The 18,031-nt window shown below is 59.3% G+C and overlaps 2 protein-coding genes across 11 annotated transcripts; one reads left to right on the top strand and one right to left on the bottom strand.

Moving 5' to 3' along the window:
- Positions 1-148: 148 nt before the first annotated feature.
- On the top strand, positions 149-9,432 carry RUNDC3A (RUN domain containing 3A). 5 transcript variants are annotated; one of them, XM_045814401.2, is made up of 11 exons: positions 149-306; positions 4,037-4,152; positions 4,547-4,680; positions 4,880-4,965; positions 5,911-6,000; positions 6,101-6,181; positions 6,269-6,434; positions 6,536-6,693; positions 7,423-7,560; positions 7,677-7,783; positions 8,823-9,432. In XM_045814401.2, exons 1-11 carry the CDS (start codon positions 200-202, stop codon positions 8,963-8,965), a joined length of 1,326 nt encoding a protein of 441 aa, XP_045670357.1. In that variant the 5' UTR covers positions 149-199; the 3' UTR covers positions 8,966-9,432. The 5 variants fall into 5 exon arrangements, with proteins under 5 accessions (XP_045670357.1, XP_045670356.1, XP_045670359.1 ...); XM_045814400.2 differs by having other exon boundaries at positions 4,544-4,680; XM_045814403.2 differs by lacking the exon at positions 8,823-9,432 and adding an exon at positions 8,209-8,578.
- A 650-nt stretch (positions 9,433-10,082) lies between these two features.
- On the bottom strand, positions 10,083-15,632 carry SLC25A39 (solute carrier family 25 member 39). 6 transcript variants are annotated; one of them, XM_045814327.2, is made up of 12 exons: positions 15,609-15,632; positions 13,404-13,503; positions 13,211-13,270; positions 13,042-13,086; positions 12,661-12,794; positions 12,231-12,298; positions 11,963-12,087; positions 11,611-11,784; positions 11,165-11,274; positions 10,854-10,941; positions 10,688-10,768; positions 10,083-10,598 (listed from the first exon to the last, which is right to left on the bottom strand). In XM_045814327.2, the coding sequence occupies exons 2-12, from the start codon at positions 13,486-13,488 to the stop codon at positions 10,483-10,485; spliced, it is 1,086 nt and encodes a 361-aa protein (XP_045670283.2). In that variant the 5' UTR covers positions 13,489-13,503; positions 15,609-15,632; the 3' UTR covers positions 10,083-10,482. The 6 variants fall into 6 exon arrangements, with proteins under 6 accessions (XP_045670283.2, XP_045670281.2, XP_045670284.2 ...); XM_045814325.2 differs by lacking the exon at positions 15,609-15,632 and adding an exon at positions 14,587-14,742; XM_045814328.2 differs by lacking the exon at positions 15,609-15,632 and adding an exon at positions 14,587-14,742 and having other exon boundaries at positions 10,860-10,941.
- Between the last annotated feature and the right edge of the window lie 2,399 nt (positions 15,633-18,031).

The following is an 18,031-nucleotide window of genomic DNA, read 5'->3' as shown; positions in this document are numbered from 1 at the left end:
CCCGGCCTTGTTTTGCTCTGGAATCGCCGCCGGGGGAGGGTGCCAGGGGGCCGGGCGCGGGAGCAGCGGCAGGGGGATGGCCGTGCAGGGATCGAGGGGCCCCGGCGGGCAGAGGGCCCAGCCGTGATCCGGCGGGGGGACCGGGGCGCCAGGCGGGGTGGGGGGCAGCTGGTGGCGGCAGCAGTGGCCGCACATCTGGATGGAAGCGAGCTTTGTCCAGACCACCATGGCTCTGGGGCTGTCCTCCAAGAAAGCGTCTTCCCGCAATGTGGCCGTGGAGCGTAGGAACCTGATCACCGTGTGCAGGTGGGCGCCGCTGGCGGGGGGTGGTCAGGGAGAGGCGTCGGGGCGGGCTGCGGAAATACGGACTGAGCGTGCCCGCGGGAGAATGCACAGCAGCCGCGGAGAAAAGGGAGGAAGCGCAGAGTTAAGAGGAGCGTGTCCACTGTCCCTCCTGGTCCAGACCAAGAGGGGCTTTGGAGGTCTGGTCCCTACCCTTCTAGGCCAAGTCAGGCCTATGCCCAGCCCGGGGCCTGGGGGGTGAGGGGTGTTTAATTGGCACTGCAGCTTCCTGTGAAAACCAGGAAGTGACATTGTGCGTGAGGGGGAGGGGGAGGGGTGGGCTGGCTGGCTCCCTGGCTGGGGGCGGGGGCGGGGTGGGCAGGGAAGCACTGACGAGTAGTGCGTGTGAACGCCCTCCAAGCATACCCTTACTCCTACCCCTGTCAGCCTGGCCTCCCTGGGGAGGGGTTTCCTGAGAGATTTTCCCTTGCTCAAATCCGGGAGCAGTCACCGGTGCCCGCCTCCATCTCTGGACAGCTGCAGCCTGTGGCAGGGTCAACTGGGGGTGTGGGCAGGGCCCCTAAATCCACCCAGTGAAGGGTGAGGGGCACTGTGCCTGCCATGGGAAGGACTGAGAGTCTGACTGCAGAAGCCTGGGTCTCCTGGGTTCAAGGGAGGAGATGGGGAGGGCAGGGCCTTTGGTCCCTGAGGGTGGGGCTGTCGCAGTGTTGGGAAGATTCATCTCCTTTTTGGGGGCCCAGGAAGTGACCCTTCCCACCTCAGCCCTGCAGTGACTCACCCTCACTGCCCTACCCTGAGCCAGTAGCAGCCAGCTGCTCAGCCACTGTCCCTCAGCTTCACCTACCTCCTCTCTCCCTCTAGGACCCCCCTACCAGCTGCCTTCTCCATCTGCAACCTCTCCACCACCACCACCACCACCACCCCTGCCCATGCCATCTCTGAGGGCATGGTGCTCCAAGTGCAGGGCTCAGCTGTCCGGCTTTGCCACCCCCACCTGCCTACACACAGGCCTTGGCCCTGCTCCTTCTCCCAGGAATCAGTGCTCACCTGATGCCCTGGCTCCTGCCTCCCATAGCTCCGTCCAGGTTCCGAGCACACACCCAACCATACTGCATCATCTCACACCATTATGTCCAAGTCCCTAGCACAGTGCTATACACATCAGACCTCTATAAAAATGCCTGGAATGTTACAGAAGGAATGAGTGCAGCAATGGCCCACCCAGCCCAAAGTACAGGCCAGTGCCTCCACCCTCACCCCTCAAACCCTGCCAGTGTGGTATAAAACAAAGGTTTCTGCCTTTGGGGCCAGAGGGTCCTAGGGTCAGGCTCTTACTTCATCAGTTATTAGCTGTGCAACCGTGAGGAAGTCTCCTAACCACTCTGGGCCTTGGCTGCCTCATCATCCCCACTGTAGATGTAACAGCCATGCCAAGGAATAGTAATGGCTTAATTCACGTAGGAGCCTAGCCCAGTGCCTGGCACACGAAAACAGCCCTGTCCTGATGATTCCCCTCCTGTCCCTGAGAAGAAGATACTTCTTTCTCTTGCCTGCCTTCCCCAGTGTACGGGGAAGGGGGAGCCCCCTTTGGCCTCGGCTGGAGAAGCAGAGGTTCTGCTGGATTGGAAGTGGACTTAGAGCTGGGGTGTGAGGCCCAGATTTTGGGAGGGGATGGATTGGGGGCATGACAAAGGCTCAGAAACCCCTCGGGCCTCTGCCACCTCATCACTGTCATGTGGTTCGCCTCCAGCTCCCAGAACAGTTCCCTTTAGCAGGCCAAGGGCTCCCCTGGGCCCTGGCCTCCCTGTCTCCATGGTAACCTGCAGCAGCCACTGCACCTAACAGGGAGCACTCCGTGGGGCTCCCGGGGGCGATGGCCGGTTCTGCAGCAGCCCTGAGTGCGATGGCAGATGGCCGCCATGCTGACACCAGCCCCAGGCCCCCACTGAGGGCTGACCCAGATGACAGAAAATATCACGGTTGGGGGGGGTGCTGCATAATGAGGCCCAGCTAATGCCCCAAACACAGGCTCCTTCTGGCAGGGCCAACCCTCCCATCAATGGCCCTGCTCCTGGCCACCGTTGCCCAATGGGCTATACACAGGCCCCTTCCCCTAGTCCTTCCTGGCATCTGGGGCAGGTACTATCAGTCCTGTTTGGGCCTCAGAGAGATTAAATGACTTGTCCAAGGCCGCAAGGGTATCACAAGGAAACAGGATCTGAGTCCACCAGGCCACCTCCCCCTACCACAAGCCCAGCACTGACCTGGCTCTGATTTCAGGTCAGAGCAGCTCTAAGCCCAGCGAGAAGGGAGGGAGGTCCGTTGGCTCAGGTCCGCCGTTGGCCTGCGAGCCACAGAGGCCCGTGCTTAGGCCTGGAGCCAGCAGAGGGGAAGGCAGAGGAGGCAGGGGCTTCTCCTAGGCCTTGGTAATCGTGACAGCCAGTGGGAGGCTGCAGGATGGAGCCGAAAGAGCAAGGTCTTTGGAATCAGACTTGACTCCTCACCACCCTGTGACTCTGAACAGATCAGTCAACGTCTTGAGCCCTAGGTCACCTTATCTGTAAAATGGGGATGATGCAAAGAGGACGGACCTCCCAGAGCTGCTGTAGGATGGGTGAGGGTACATGAACTGCTTGGCACATTACATGGCTGGATAAGCTTAGGGGGGAAAGGGCAGTTCCAAGAAGGCCCCATACCCCTGGATACCCCACTCCTGCTCTGCCACCCACAGTAGGGCAATAACGGGAGGTCGGAAGCTGCGTCCTCATTCCTGCCCCACCGCACTGCAGGGATGGCAGGTGGAGATTGCAGGGGGAGGGACTGCAGAGGTAGCTGAGGCTCCAAGCAGGATGGCAGAGGGGGATGAGGGCTGTTGGGCCCCCGCTTCTCGGCCCCATTGGCTTCCCTTGGTTCCCCTCCTCTCTGAAAAGCCAGGTGTCTGGGCCCCTAAGGCCCCTTCCAGAGATTTGCTGCCAATGCCCCCTCCCACCCAGTGTGTGTGTCAGACCCACACCCTGAATACACACACACACACACACACACACACACACACACACACACACACACACCCCGCCCCAGCCCAGCTCTGCACCGCCTGGTTCTGGGCAGCTGGTGTGTGGGCGACCAAGCTAGGAAGGAGACGGGGGAAGGGGGGCATCCGTGTGCTACAAGCCCACCTGGCCACCCCTGCATGCCCACGCTCCGTGTGCTCAGTTTCGACTCACATGCCCTGGCACAAGTGACCCCCCCCCCAAGAAGGGACTGAAGTTTGTTTCAGCAATAGCGAAAGACAGCTCTAGGCAGGGGTACAAACCCACTTTCTAACTCGTAGCTGACCCCCAACCCACACCCAACAAAAATGCAACTGCAAAGCCAGGGCAAGAAGGAAGGGGCTCTGGGACAGCCCCCTGACCCCACATGCATCATCTGCCTCCTGACGGTTCTGTCCCCTCTCATACCTTATTCCTGAAGCTTCCTTTCTCTGGCTGCCACCTGCTTGTCAATCAGTCTCCCACCTGCCACTCTTTCACTGCCATGTCACAGCACCTCTGCGGTCACTGTATATCTCCCCCGTCTCTCACCTTCTTTTCCTGGGCCTCCCCACCACGCCATGCTCTTCATGACCTCTCCTCTGCCCTTCACTCCCTCTCTTTGCCTAACACCCCTCCTCTACCACCGTTTCCCCGTCTTCTCACTGGACACCCCACTGCCCCCTTTCCCTTCCTCCCACCAGGTTCTCTGTGAAAACGCTGCTGGAGAAATACACGGCGGAGCCCATCGATGACTCATCCGAGGAGTTTGTGAATTTTGCAGCCATCTTAGAGCAGATCCTCAGCCACCGTTTCAAAGGTGGGCCCCGCTCCCTGTCCCCCTTCGTCCAGCTCTCCCAACTCCCAGCCTTTAGCTTCCAGCCTCCCGCTCTGATCTACCTCGTGGCTTTCTGAACCCCGTCATTGACCTGGTCCCAGTTCTGGCTGGGCCATGCACACAGCCAGGAGGAGGGAAGGGGGGTCTTCTGGCCACATACAGTGGGTGCCCGCAAGCGCCATCAGTGGGCGTGCAAGTACATGCTAGCGTGCCCTTTGTGTACATGTATGTGCGTGCACATGCTTGGGGTAGGAACCATGTGCGGGTGGGGCTGCTTATACTTATGCATGTGTGTACCCCGTTACATGGACCCTCTACAAACTCCCTGGTTTTGCTGAGCCCCCTCCCTGCCCTGGCTCAGCCTGTGCCCCAGCAGGTCCAGTGAGCTGGTTCAGCTCAGATGGGCAGCGGGGCTTCTGGGACTATATCCGGCTGGCCTGCAGCAAAGTGCCCAACAATTGTGTGAGCAGCATTGAGAACATGGAGAACATCAGCACAGCCCGAGCCAAGGTGAGGGGCCTGTGATGGGCAGGGCCAGGGCAGCTGTTGGTTGCAGGGGGACACAGACAGGCGGGGGAGGGGACTGCCTGTTCCTTGTTCCTCAACTCTGTCTACGGGCACTGGATAGAAGAGCCACAGCAGGTCTAGACCCAATGGTGCACTCCTGGGTTCCTTCAGGGCAATAAATAAAGTTGAGTGTGCTTTCCAGGGCCGGGCATGGATCCGGGTGGCACTGATGGAGAAGCGAATGTCGGAATACATCACCACGGCTCTGCGGGACACCCGGACCACCAGGTCAGCCCCTTTCCAGCAGCTCAGACCACAGGTCCCAGTGTGCGCATTCGTTGCCTAAACACACTTGATCCTTAAGTTCCTGGAGCAACCTTCAACTGGACCACAACTCCCAGCATGCACTGCTAGCTTTCCTCTCCCAGACTATCCTCTGGCCATCGAGCTTGTGGTCCCAGAACTCACCTTTAGCACCACCATTTCTTCCAAGTCAAATCCATTCTTCTCCATCATCCCACGGTATTGATCTCATGCACATCGCTAACCTTAGACACACCTCTGAACAAGCCTCAACTATGTATCATTTTATCTATTGGCCTTGTTCCGTGACCCATAACACAGAGCCCCGCCTACTCCCCAGACAGTGGCAGCAGTCCGTACTTGCCGCCCACGGACTACAGAGTCCCAATGTGCGGAGCTTCAGTCCCTGTACTGTGGCTTTGCAGAGAGATGGGGTCTCAGGGGCAGGGGTCACAGGCAGGATGTGTGTTTGAAACGGAGTACAGTGGGGGGGGGGCATGTTTCCCGCCCCCCCATCCAGTGGTCACATACAACCCTATGGTTTTACTCCATTCTATCTCTAGTCTGTCCTCGCATTTCAGAGTGTGCATCAACATATTTTTGAGCACCTACTGTATGCCAAGCACTAACGATTAGAACTTGCTTCCTGACTTTATGGATCTGGATGATCCCATACTTGGTGGGAAAGGGGTCGTTCAGAAGATGGAGAGTGTTCTCGGGGAACACACGTTCTAATACATGGGAGCCACAATGGGCGCCACTCTGAGGGAGAGGCGAGATCCACACCTGAGGGGTGAGCAGGAGAGGGATACCTCCTTCCTCTAGGAAAGGTTTGTAGTAAGCCAGCAAGATTAGTCCTGAGGGGTGGGGCCTCCCTGGGAGGATGAGGATGCCGCGCCATCAGTCCCTCCATCCCCCCAACCCCCGCAGACGTTTCTATGACTCGGGAGCCATCATGCTGCGGGAGGAAGCCACCGTCCTCACCGGGATGCTGATCGGACTGAGCGCCATAGACTTCAGGTGGGGGCTGGGTGGCGGCGGCGGAGGGAGTTTAGCCCCGAACGTCCACACTCCCATCCCCTCATCCCCGCCCCCCACCCTGTGGTTCTCCCGCCCCCAGCTTCTGCCTGAAGGGCGAAGTGCTGGACGGCAAGACCCCCGTGGTCATCGATTACACACCCTACCTAAAGTTCACCCAGAGGTGAGCAGCGCGATTGTTGCGGTGGGAGCGGGGATGGCGGGGCGCGGGCGGGCAGGGCGGGCCGTGCCCACTGCTCCTTCCCCCAAGCTACGACTACCTGACGGACGAGGAGGAGCGGCACAGCGCCGAGAGCAGTACGAGCGAGGACAACTCGCCTGAGCACCCGTACCTGCCGCTCGTCACCGACGAGGACAGCTGGTACAGCAAATGGCACAAGATGGAACAGAAGTTCCGCATCGTCTACGCGCAGAAGGTGCGTGATGCGCGGCGGGGGAGCGGGGGGCTGGGGGAGCGGGCGGGCGGCCGCTGGGAGCCCCCGCGTCCGGCCGCCCGGGCTCAGCCGGCGCCCCGCAGGGCTACCTGGAGGAGCTGGTGCGCCTGCGCGAGTCGCAGCTGAAGGACCTGGAGGCGGAGAACCGGCGGCTGCAGCTGCAGCTGGAGGAGGCTGCAGCGCAGAACCAGCGCGAGAAGCGGGAGCTGGAAGGCGTGATCCTGGAGCTGCAGGAGCAGCTGTGAGCGCCGCCGCCGCCCTGCCCCCGTCCCGGCCACCCCGACCACATCGCCCCCACTGACTCTAACATCACCTTTCTCGATAACAGCATCCAGCGCAACCAACCGCCAGCATCAAACCACTGATCCCCTCATTTCCACCCCAAGGCCCCCTCCCCAGTGAACTAAATCACCCTCAACATAAGATCCAGGGACCTCCCCCCAAACCGGCTCCCCACTTCATCCATCAGCTAGCATGGCTGCAGAACGTTACTGCTGCGACCCCAACATTACTCAGAAGGACCTTGAATGTTACTCAGTAACCTTCAACGTGATTGCATTATTCCCTCTGTTCAACACCCCTCTAATCTGTGATCCCTGACTTCACTGTTACTCAGCCTTCTGATAGCTTCCGCCTAAACCTCTTCATCACCCTGTGACCTCCCAGCATGATCCCCCAAGGTACTCCATTGCCCTTCAGGATTCCCACTCCATTATTTACCCACTCCAACACCCTGACCTGAGTCCCATGACACCCCATTATTCCCTCAAACCCCCATCATAAGCACGAGCACACTAAGTCCCCATTTCCTCTCTGACCCTCAGTACGGAGCTGCCCTACTGGTCCTTGACATTCTGTCCCCATTTCTACTGCCCAGATTTTATTTGGAACCCCCCACCCCTTGCTGAGCCCCCTCTCCCCACTTCTGCTCCCTCTCCTAGTCAGGCCTGACCCCTCCTCCCCATCCCAGGACAGGTCTGATCCCCGGTGACCACGTTCCCCTGGCCCAGGGTTCCAAAGAGCTCACCACGCCCCTGGTCAACCAATGGCCATCACTGGGAACGCTCAATGGGGCAGAGGGTGCCAACAACCCCAAGCTGTACCGGAGGTAAGCCTTGGCCAGGCTCAGCTTGGGCCTGAGTGCTGGCCCTTACTGGGGAAGAGGGGCTGGGGGGGCAGGGCTGTAGGCCTCTGCTTGCACATCAGCCCTCTGCTCTGCCACAGACACAGTTTCATGAGCACGGAGCCGCTGTCAGCCGAAGCCAGCCTGAGCTCAGACTCCCAGCGCCTGGGAGAGGGCAAGCGGGATGAAGAGCCCTGGGGCCCCATCGGTGAGCCCCCCCCAACCCAGCACCTAGCATCTTCCAAGAAGGGCTGAGGCCAGGCCTTACGGCCTGTGGTCAGACCCTGGCCAAGTACCTCCTTCATTCAGCCCAGAGAGCTTAGTACAGCATTTAAGAGCTTGGTTTGGGGTGTTGGGCAGACCCTGAGGCAAACTGCAGCAGCGCCTCCTCCAGTTGTGCGAGCTTGGTCCATCACTTCACCTTGCTGAGCCCTTCTCATCGGTAACGAGGGGGTGCTGATTGATCACCAGTGTAGCATACCGTGGGGGCTCAATGGCTTTTTGCCATGATGACATCCTCAAGGGGCTCACAGGTTCTCGGGGAATTCTTCGCCTAACTAATTTGCTCTTATCTCATGCGCTCTGTGAACCGCTTGCCTGACCGTTGTTTCCCCCCTTTTCTTTGGCTGCCAGGAAGCTCAAAGCCAAATTAGTGGCTCCCTTCCAGCGAATGTCCGGGACTTCAACGCATGCATTTTGTGTTGCCCTCCCCTGGCTTCACCTTGGTTCCCTACCCTAGTTTTCCCCGGGGCCTGGACTTCTGCCTTTTCTTTCCAAACACCACACTGTACTGGATGACTTTAGATCTTCTTTGAGACAAGGCAGGCTATGGACGTGGAACCCCGCCACACTGTGTTTGTGGTTGTCTGTGTGTCTGTCTCCCCCCCCCCCAGACTGTGAGCTCCGTGAGGGCAGGGACCGTGTCTCGTCCGTTCTCTGTATCCCCAGTGCTTGGAACGGAACAAGTGCTCACCGTGTGTTTAATAAACAGACAGAGGATGAACCTCAGGGGGAGACAGAGACATAAACTGACGATTACAACACAGTGTCCCGGCGCTGTGCATGGCATGGCCGGATGCTTCTCCAGGTTTACTTGAAAATGGCAAATGCTCCAGAAATGGGGAAAATTTCCTGGGGGCGGGCTGACCTGAGGGCTACCCCTCCACTGCCTTCTTCTGCAACCCCTCTTCCCCAACTCACACACAGGCAGACCGGTTGGCTTGGCCTCACCTGCCCTCTCTCCCCAGGGAAGGACCCCACGCCCTCCATGCTGGGCCTCTGCGGCTCCCTGGCCTCCATCCCCAGCTGCAAGTCCCTGGCGAGCTTCAAATCCAACGAGTGCCTGGTGAGCGACAGTCCCGAGGGCAGCCCGGCACTGAGCCCCAGCTGAGGAGCGGCGTGGGCAGCGCCAGCCCCACCCGCCAGGGGCACAGGCACCTGCCACCTTTCCTGAGTCCCCCAGTCCAGGCCACTTTTCCAGAGAACGCTGCCCACCCAGCCACGGGTCTCTTGTGAAAAGCACCCTTTGCTTCTTGCCCATTTTAACTTTCTGCCCAAGGGAGCAGGAGCTGCAAAGGGAAGCCGGTTGGGCCAGGACGCAGGGGCACCATGGCCACAGGGCGCCCTTGGGGAAGATTGTTCCGTTCTTCTGGTGTCCCTGGCACCCGGCTGGCTTCCTACCAGACTCTTCTTCGCTCATCCCCACCAACCTCCTCAGGAGCTGGTGGCCCAGCCTCAGCACCCCCACGCCCCATGCCTCTCCAGTCTGTCCTTGTGTATCCCCCGGAGTCACTCCTTCCTCAGCCCCCAGGGCAGGGGCTCTGAGGGGATCAGGCAAATAAAAACCAGAAGACTGAGGGCAACTTTGTCTGTGGGGGGCTGGGACTGGGCACTGTCCTAAGGTGGCACAATTCGACAGAGGCAGTGCTGGGCCCGTAACCAAGGTGATGCTGGACCAGACACAACGGGTGTGCTCCCCACAGGAGCAGCCCGGTCAGAATAACTCAGGAAGCAGGGTGCTTTTGTATGAAGCGTCCTAAATGTTGGGTCTGTCCAGGGCAGGACCACGACATGTAAAAGCCCCACTCAACCTGATACTCTTCGTAACTTGCTTCGCTGCCCGCCCACGAGGAACACACCCTGGGGGCAGGACGGAGGAGACAAGCCCTGGCAGGGCCCTGTTCTCCCATCATCCCGAGCAATTCAGCTTTGGCTCAAAGTTGCAGACACAACGAGGCACCTCCCTCCTCCGCTGGCACTGGAGTACGTTCGTCCGGAGAGGTCTCACCACCCTCCACCATGGCCCTAATGCTACCTGTCACCCCCTCAATTCTCGGTACTCACCCTAACCTGACTCTAAGTTGGGGTGGGGTCCTCTGTATGGGTACCACCTGGGTAGTCAAAGCCAATGTCAAGGTCCTTTCCAGGCCTCCTCTGTGCAAGTCACTCACCAAGCCCCCTCCCCCCCCCCCCCCCCCGCCAAACACCCTGCAATCACAGGCACTGGAGAGAGGTTCATCATCTTTAGATTCAAGGGATTAACAGGGATGGGTGCAGACTACACCAGGCCTGGGGTTTTGTGGCTCCCGGGAGCAGACCCAGCTACAGCAAACACACAGGGAAATGGTGGGAAGGGAGGGACAGTGAGATTTGGTCTTAGACTTGGGGGTGGGGGTGGAAAAGTGATTATCCTTGGGGCCTGGGAATGAGAAACAGCAGGAAGAAAGCTGTTTTGGGGGGGCCTGGGCAGGCCTTGAGGGGCAGCCCCATACCCCTGGGGCTCACAGTTGAGGGGGAAGGGAAATGAGGCCCCTCCCCTCAGTGCTGAGGACAAGGCACTTGGCTCAGTCTCCTTCTGCACCACCCCCCATCCAGGGAAGAGATGGGGTCCTTGTCCCCTGGCTCCTTTTAGGAGCCCAGAGGCTGTTCTCTGTTGAGCCTCTGGAAGAAGCTTTTGCCGAACTCGTAAGTGCTGATCATGATGGCACAGGAGGGGGCGGCCTTGATGATCCTGGGGAGAAAGCCTGCAATGGGAGGGGGCGTTAGGGTCAGAGGTCAGGGTCCCAGGGGATCCCAATCCCCCCCGAGCTTGGACACCCACACAGACGCTCACCTGCGAAGAGTCCCCTGGTGCCTGACTCAGCCTGGATTCTCCGCAGCAGCAGCCAAGTGGAGTCGGCGCGCGGGGGCGTCACTGTAGAGGCGAGGCACGGCCGGTTAAGACCCCACCTGGGCCCCCACCTGAGCCCCCACCTACCCAGCCCCACGCCAACCACAACCTTCACCTCTCACAGCCTCCACCGCTCCCAGCGCAACCTGGCGCTGAGTCTTCACCACGTCGAAGGGTAGAGTCAGGATGGCCGCCACCTGGTGGGGCGCGGAGAGAGCATGTCTCCAGTCCCAGGACCCCCAACCCGGGCAGCCAGCCAGGCTCTGGCAGCCTTAGCTAGGGCTTCCCAAGGCAGAGCGAAGAGCAAGCTCCTCGACAGGCAGCCAGCTACCTGAGCACGTTTCCCTTGAGCGCCTCCAACAACCCTCAGGCCTCCCGAGGCCACACCCACTGGCCTCACTCCCTGCGCGATCAACTCACCGTCCCTGAGATGCCGCCAGCCACGAAGCTGATGCCCACGGATGTCTGGTCTGTAGGCCTGAGCCCACTCAACCAGCTCTTCACCAGCTCGTAGTTGAACCAGTACAGGGCTGGCGGACATACGGGTACATCCGTCAGAGTTGGGGAGAACAGTGGGGTGGCCTCAAACCTCCCATTTTCCACTGCCACACAATGTGACGACCCCTCCCTCCTGAGAATGCGGACTGCCTATGGCGTGTCAGTTTCTGTAACAGGCCCTCTGCAGGAATTTTCTCTTGGAAACCTGGGTGACTACCCCGTCTGCTGGGCCCATTTCACAGATGAGATATTCAAGGCCCAGAAAACAGACTTCAAAGTCAGTAATAGCAAAACTGGGACTTAACTGTAAACCTCTTGTACGTCATCCAGAGGCTCCCTTACCCACCCCCTGCACCCCTCATTCCTACCTGAAAAGGGCACATCCCGAAGGGCAGTGGGGCCCCAGCCCAGCCACAGCGAGCGCCAGCCGCCCTGAGCCATGGCAGCTCGGACACAGGAACCCAGCTCCCGGTAAGACACGTGCTGAGCCTGCAGCTTTGTCCGCACCAGCTCCAAGGGGCTGATCACAGTCACGGTGCCCACTAGGGGGAAGAGTGGAGAGGGGTCAGCTCACAGGGCCCAACAGCTGCCTTTTGGGGATCTGGGGGCCCCAGAGATCCCTCTACCCGTAAGCTGCCAGACACTGGAGCTGGAAGCCAGGACTGGGCTCCAGGAGAGCTGGGGCGCAGAGAGAGATCAAGGGCCCAGGGCTGTGCTCACAGCGGGCCAGTGCGCCAGCCGCCATGGGTGCGTAGAGGTCAGAAGTCAGGGCTCGACCACGAAGGAAGGTCTTGAGTTGGTCATAGGCGGTGAAGTAGATGGCAGTGGCCGGCACAGTCATAACCCTGGGGGGTTTGAACAGTCATTAGCCGGGATTCCCAAAGGCTTCCAACCTCCCAGGTGCCTACCGCCCCAGCCAGCTGACAGGAGAGCAAAGGACCAGAGGAGTAGAGCAGGGAAAAGCAATGTGCGGGACTGGGAGACTCACAAGGTGGCTGGGAAGCCGCTCCACAGGGTCCTGGTGCCCTCGTGTCTCGCGATCTTCACAAAGGCGTCCTGGCCGAGTGGACGGCAGTCCAGGAGGAAGGAGGAAGACCGTGAATATGCTCTGAGAGGGGCTCCCCCAGAGCTGGCCCTAGCCTGATGCCCTCATCTCTGCCCACAGCCCTGGGTCCTGCTGAGAGCCAGGAGCCCCTCAGGCCGGCACACGTGCAATGGCTCACTAAGCTCCGAGCAGACTCCCGCCCATCCTTCAAAATCGCAGAGAGGCACCACAGCCCCAGGGGAGCCCGTCCCGAACTGACCCGGGCCACTGCTGCTTGCTCCGCACTGCCCGCTCCCCCTGGCTCTGCCGCCCCATCAACGTGAGTCCCCCCGGGGCGCCTCGAGCCCCAGGCAGGGTCATAACCGCTCCTCACCACGGTGCCAGTGAAGCGGGTGGGGTCCTGGAACCAGGTGGCACAGCGGGCGCTGTTCGGGCACAAGTAGAGGGGCTCCAGGACGCCATTGCAGTACAGGAGGCACTTCCCTGTGGACCGGAGAGAGGAGGGCACTGGGGAAGGGGAGAGGGCATTAGCAGGACAGTGCCCTGGAACCCTGTAGGGACGGGGGTCAGCCCCATCCCTAGGGGGCCAGCAGAGGCCGGGGTCCCTGGGTGGACATTCCTGTTCAGGACGCAGGGCTCACTGATAGAACCTGGAAGTGTGGGGTAGGGCTGTGGGGCCCTCAGGTCCCCTGGGGAGACTGGGCCGCTCCCTCCCCTGGACCTTCACAAGCTCCCTGAGGCTTGGGGAACTCACATTTGGCGTAGGGGAGGCTCCAGAGTCTGGAGGGAGGCATCAGCTCTAAAATATAAGGCAGTCCCTTAAGTCAGGAGAGGCCCCCCCCCCCGCCGTCCTGGGGACCCCATCTCAGGAAGATCCTTGTTTTCCCAACCACCCCACATGGGCTCCAGGGTCGCGCACTCACCACTGGCCGTGGAGGGGCGCTGAGACTGCAGGCGCACTTTCACCACGTCCAGGGGTGTCACTGGAGGAGGAGGACAGGTCTGAAGGCTCCTTTCAGGACCCCATCCCTGCCCCCTCCCCCAGGACCAAGACACCTCCAACCTCTGGTCTGCCCCAGTCCCCAGCTGCCCCCTCCCCGCCTCCCCAGAGCTTACTGAAGAGGGAGGTGACCACAGCCCCAGTGCCTGATGCCACCATTTGCTGGAGGGGGCTAATGCCCCCAGGGTCCTGGTCAGCCATCTTGTAGCTTCAATTCTGAAAAACAAACAGTCAGCTGGAACCCGGACTCACAAAACAAGAATCAGTGGGAGGGGGAATCAATAGGAGGGGGAGACACGAGGCAGGGGCACTTTGGGATTTGACCCAGCCCTTTACCTGAATTCACTCACCGAATATGAACTCAAACAATCCCCACGATTACCTTTTATTTTTAAAGATTTTATTTATTGATAGAGACAGCACGACTGGGGAGGAAAGGGGGAAGCAGGATCCCTGCTGAGCAGAAGCCCAATTCGGGCTCGATCCCAGGACCCTGGGATCATGGCCTGAGCCGAAGGCAGACTCTTAACCGACTGAGCCACCCAGGCGCCCTCACAATTACCTTTTAATGCATTTTTCGTCAGCTCTACTTTGTCAGTGAAGAAACAGAGATTCAGAGAAGTGAGGCGACCTGAACAAGGTCACTCTGAGAGTAGTTGGGAAAAAAGCTTGGGTAGTTACTCATTGATTAAGAGGCAACAACGGCCCACTGCCATTCCCTCATCCGAACAACATGGAATTACTGTGCCCCCTCATCGGGGCAGGCGCCCTATTTGGCCCCGGGGACCCAAAGATCAAGACGCCTGAGCCATCCGTCTAAGCCCCTCACTCCCGAGGCGGGCACTTGTGTGCCCCGAGTCACCGGGCGTGGAAGGTGGGGCCGAGCAACGGGGGAAACGTGTAAACAAATCTGACGGTCGCGAAAGGGCCATCCGCTCTCGGAACTGGAAGCTGGGTTCCCGGCCCTCCCTCCCGCACCCTCCTGCCGAGGCCGGAAGGGCCAGTCCCCCAGGCCTGGATGGGAAGGGCAATCTCTCTGCTCTCTCTCCCCGAGACAGAGGCCGCGGGTTCGGCCGAGAGGGCGGGAAGTAGGTCTGGGAACACAGGATCTCTACTGCCCCTCGGAGAAACTCCGGCCCCGCGCGCCGGGGACGCCCGATGGGACCGACTGGGTCGGCCTGACGGCTCGCGACTCCGGGGCCCCAGCCCAGACCGGACTCAGGTTCCCCGGGACCTCCGGAGGCCCACCTTCGCCGCCGCCCTCAGCCCGGCCCTCAACCCAGGTCCAGCTCCGCCCACCTGACTCTAGGCCGGTGCTCGCGCTGCCCGGCGCCCGGGGCCCAGCGGGCCCATGGCGGCTCCGCGGCCGGTGTACGGTCCGCGCGCTCGCCCTGCACCAAGGCCTTCTCTGAAAGCACCCGAGCCCGCCCCGCCCACGGACCGCGCCGCGACGCTCCGCCCTCCGCCGGCCGACCAGCTACGCGCCCGGAGTGCCGACGGCCCCGCCCACTAGCCTCCGCTTGGGGACTCGCCGCGCCCCCCACCCGGCGCCGCTGCTGCGCCGCGGCTGCCCGGCAGGGCCAGAGCCCCAAGGTCGTGGGTCTCCACGTCGGGCATGACCCGCGGCAGCACCGCACTTAACAGCGTATTCTCACAAACTCTATCCCACCAGTATCCTAGACGATCGTTGCCCCAAGAGTTCCGGCGGTCCCCCTACGTGCCAGGCTAGCGCGGGTAACGCGCTCTTCCCCTCTTCCTCAGTGTCCTCATCTGCGGGGAGGCAGGGATTTGAATCAGTTCTTCCAAGGCCACGGGGATATCAGACAGTGATGACAAACATTTACCCGCCGGGCTCCCTGCTGAGGTTTTACAACTTAACGGCGACCCAAACAGGAATTAGCATTATCCCCATTTTACAGATAATCGACTGAGACACAGCTCCAAAACCACTTGGCAAACCACTGGGTATCCTGCGCCTGTCGGCGATGGGATTAGACGAGCCGTGACTCGGGCCAGGCAGGCTGGACAGCGAAAAGGTTGGCTCGGGAGCCAGGAAATCCGGGGTCGGCCGGACTCAATCGAGGCTTGGTCCCACCACCTTGTGACCTTGGGCAAGTTGCACCACCCCTCTGGGCCTCGGGTTCCTCCTTCGCACAGTGAGAGGATTGAGTAGGGAAGAAGGGGACTGACATTTTTGCGTTGGTTACTCTCACATCGTTACTTCTTCTAAGCCCCCAAACTTTGAGAAGTATATTATTATTAGGCCCCTTTTTACAGAAGATGAAACTGAGACTCGAAGTTTAAGTGCCTGGAATTCGAACCTTCAGCAGGCTGCCTCCCTGGGGGACAGGTGGGCTTAAGTCTGCGCTGACGTCTCTGATCCCGCTTCTCAGGGAGACACATTTGCCGCTTCTCAAGGAGACACATTTGTCTTCCGGGCAAGCCCCGCACCTGAAAGCCCGCCAACTGCCTCGCCTTTAAAACGTTTGTGCGGTCGTAATTATTTGCTTAAACACAGAAAAACCAACACGGGCTGCGAATCTGCGCCTTTAAGAAGGGCCGACCGTGACTTTGACGTCACCAGCTTCTCGGACTTAAGCCGCCCAGCCATTCGGCGCCCGCGGGGTTAGCACGTGGATTCTAAGGGGCCAACCATCCGCTTTCCCTGAAACTGGCCTTGCGGCTCGTAGAGGCTGGGCAGCCGAAGTTTAGGGGCGGGAGAGTAGAAACTGTAACTGGTGAAGTGGCCAATGGTCGAAAGGGCAGGATAGAAGGCGCCCTTTGCATTGCCTTCCCCCATCCAGTGGAGGTCCGAAATTACACAAAATCATTTTATAAACTGTATGTTAAGGCAAGAACCCGGTTTCTATTACTGTCTTTCACAGCCCCAAAGTTATGGTTACCCGAACACTTTCACAGCCCACAGCCACCCTCCCCATTTTACAGGGGAGAAAACTGAGGGCCACGTGTATAGTGACTGCTGGTGCGAAATGGAACCAAGACTTCTGCGCAATCTCCGTTTTATAAATGAGAAAATGGAGGCCTAAGAGGTCAAATCGCCCAAGGTCACTCAAAGGAAAGAGCCAGAATTCAACCCCCTAACTGCCTGAGGCGGCAGGAGCTGCCACCCACTCCATTCTCAACCTGGGTTCTCTGCTGCCTGCGGTGACCTGCTCACCTGTGAAGGTTTTACCTACTTGGGCCTCAGGCTTCCAGAACTCCCAAGAACACAGCCTGTGGGGAGGTAGCACTTGTCTGCCTCAAGATCAGAGCACCTGGGAGGCAGGGACCTGGCTGCTTCCTGCAGGAGCCCTGCGACCTCTAGCAAACGTCTTACTGCCTCTAAGCCTGAGTTGCCCCCTTTATAAAGTGAGCTGAGAGGGATAATGATGCCCCCACCTCACAGGAATTATGTGAGGATTTAATGAGTTAATAGCCGTAAAGTGTTCAGACCCTTGTCTAGCATGTGGCAAACACTCAATGACTATTATTATTATTGTCATCATCATTATTATTGATTCCCCCCCAATACCACCACCACCACCGCCTGACCTGTGTCACAGAAAGTTCTGGAAAGGGCCTTTAGAGCAACCAGGTTCTGGTCCTACCTCTGACTCCAAATGCAGGCAGAGAGAGCAGTAATTCCTTACACCCCTTCCTGCCCAGAGCCAAAATCATACAGCCGCAAATTAGTGGTCAGGAACCAAACCTGGTGACCTCTGACCCTCAGTTTCCCCCACAGTAGAATAAGGGACTTGATTTCATTTCTGGTTTTCTTCTGGCACTAGGATGCCTTTGAGATTTGTTGCTACACCTCAGTTTCCTTATCTGAAAAGAAGGATGATGTCGGGGCGCCTGGGTGGCGCAGTCGTTAGGCGTCTGCCTTCAGCTCAGGGTGTGATCCCAGCGTTCCGGGATCGAGTCCCACATTGGGCTCCTCCGCTGTGAGCCTGCTTCTTCCTCTCCCACTCCCCCTGCTTGTGTTCCCTCTCTGCTGGCTGTCCCTGTCAAATAAATAAATAAAATCTTTAAAAAAAAAAAAAGGATTATGTCACTCGTCCCGCCTAATTTACAGACTCCTAGCTAAACTCACATCTGTGAAAGCCGTGTGAAGAGTCGACAAACGGTTCTGCAGCCCCTGTCAGGACCCCAGAGATGATCAGATCACAGTCCCTGCCTTCTGCCGCAGGTAAATGCTTTGTGGCATCATTGGTGTGACCAAAGCCCAGTTCCGTGGCAGCCATGTGGGCAGGTGGGAGAGGTGATCTGTGGCCCATGAGGCACGACAGGAGCTGGTGGCTACATGTCCCAAGGATGGTCATGGCAGCTGCAGGGGGAGCAGGAGCCCAGCCCATGAAGCCCAGGAGCCCTGATTAGACTTGCCTGCCCAGAGGAACAAGCCCAGAGACCGGAGGAGGAAGCAGTCACTGTCTTGGCTCACTTGGTCACGGTTCACACTGACCGCGCACCCAGTGGTCCTTCCAGAGGCAGCATGTGGCCCCATGTGGCCATTACTGGCTTCCTCATCAGATGGAAAAACAGAAACTCTAAAAGGGAAGAAAACAGTGCCAGTCCCAGAAGCTACTGTAGGGACAGCTCCTTGTGGGGACAAGTCCTTGCCTGGCACTGGGGGAGGGAAATAAATGGGAGGTAGTTTATTCTGAGACTGAATTCTTCCCCAGCAAAGCCCAGCAGCAGGACGGTGTGCTCGCCCCCACCCCCAGCTTGCACCCCCAGGGCCTAG

This window comes from Ursus americanus, chromosome 23 (assembly GCF_024610735.1).
Source record: "Ursus americanus isolate L20-20 chromosome 23, mUrsAme1.1.p, whole genome shotgun sequence".
Taxonomy (NCBI): Eukaryota; Metazoa; Chordata; class Mammalia; order Carnivora; family Ursidae; genus Ursus; species Ursus americanus.
Note: the sequence above shows the minus strand (reverse complement) of the source record. Positions and strands in the feature narration are given on the sequence as shown.

Coding starts and splice junctions, on each gene's coding strand:
- RUNDC3A (XM_045814399.2), top strand. CDS start 200: ATGGAAGCGAGCTTTGTCCAGACCACCATGGCTCTGGGGCTGTCCTCC. Junction 4,153..4,531: donor CCTCAGCCACCGTTTCAAAG/GTGGGCCCCGCT, acceptor GCCCTGGCTCAG/CCTGTGCCCCAGCAGGTCCA. Junction 6,694..7,422: donor CTGGAGCTGCAGGAGCAGCT/GTGAGCGCCGCC, acceptor TCCCCATCCCAG/GACAGGTCTGATCCCCGGTG.
- SLC25A39 (XM_045814327.2), bottom strand. CDS start 13,488: ATGGCTGACCAGGACCCTGGGGGCATTAGCCCCCTCCAGCAAATGGTG. Junction 11,275..11,610: donor TCGGGATGTGCCCTTTTCAG/GTAGGAATGAGG, acceptor TATGTCCGCCAG/CCCTGTACTGGTTCAACTAC. Junction 10,769..10,853: donor GGAGGCTGTGAGAGGTGAAG/GTTGTGGTTGGC, acceptor TCGCCTCTACAG/TGACGCCCCCGCGCGCCGAC.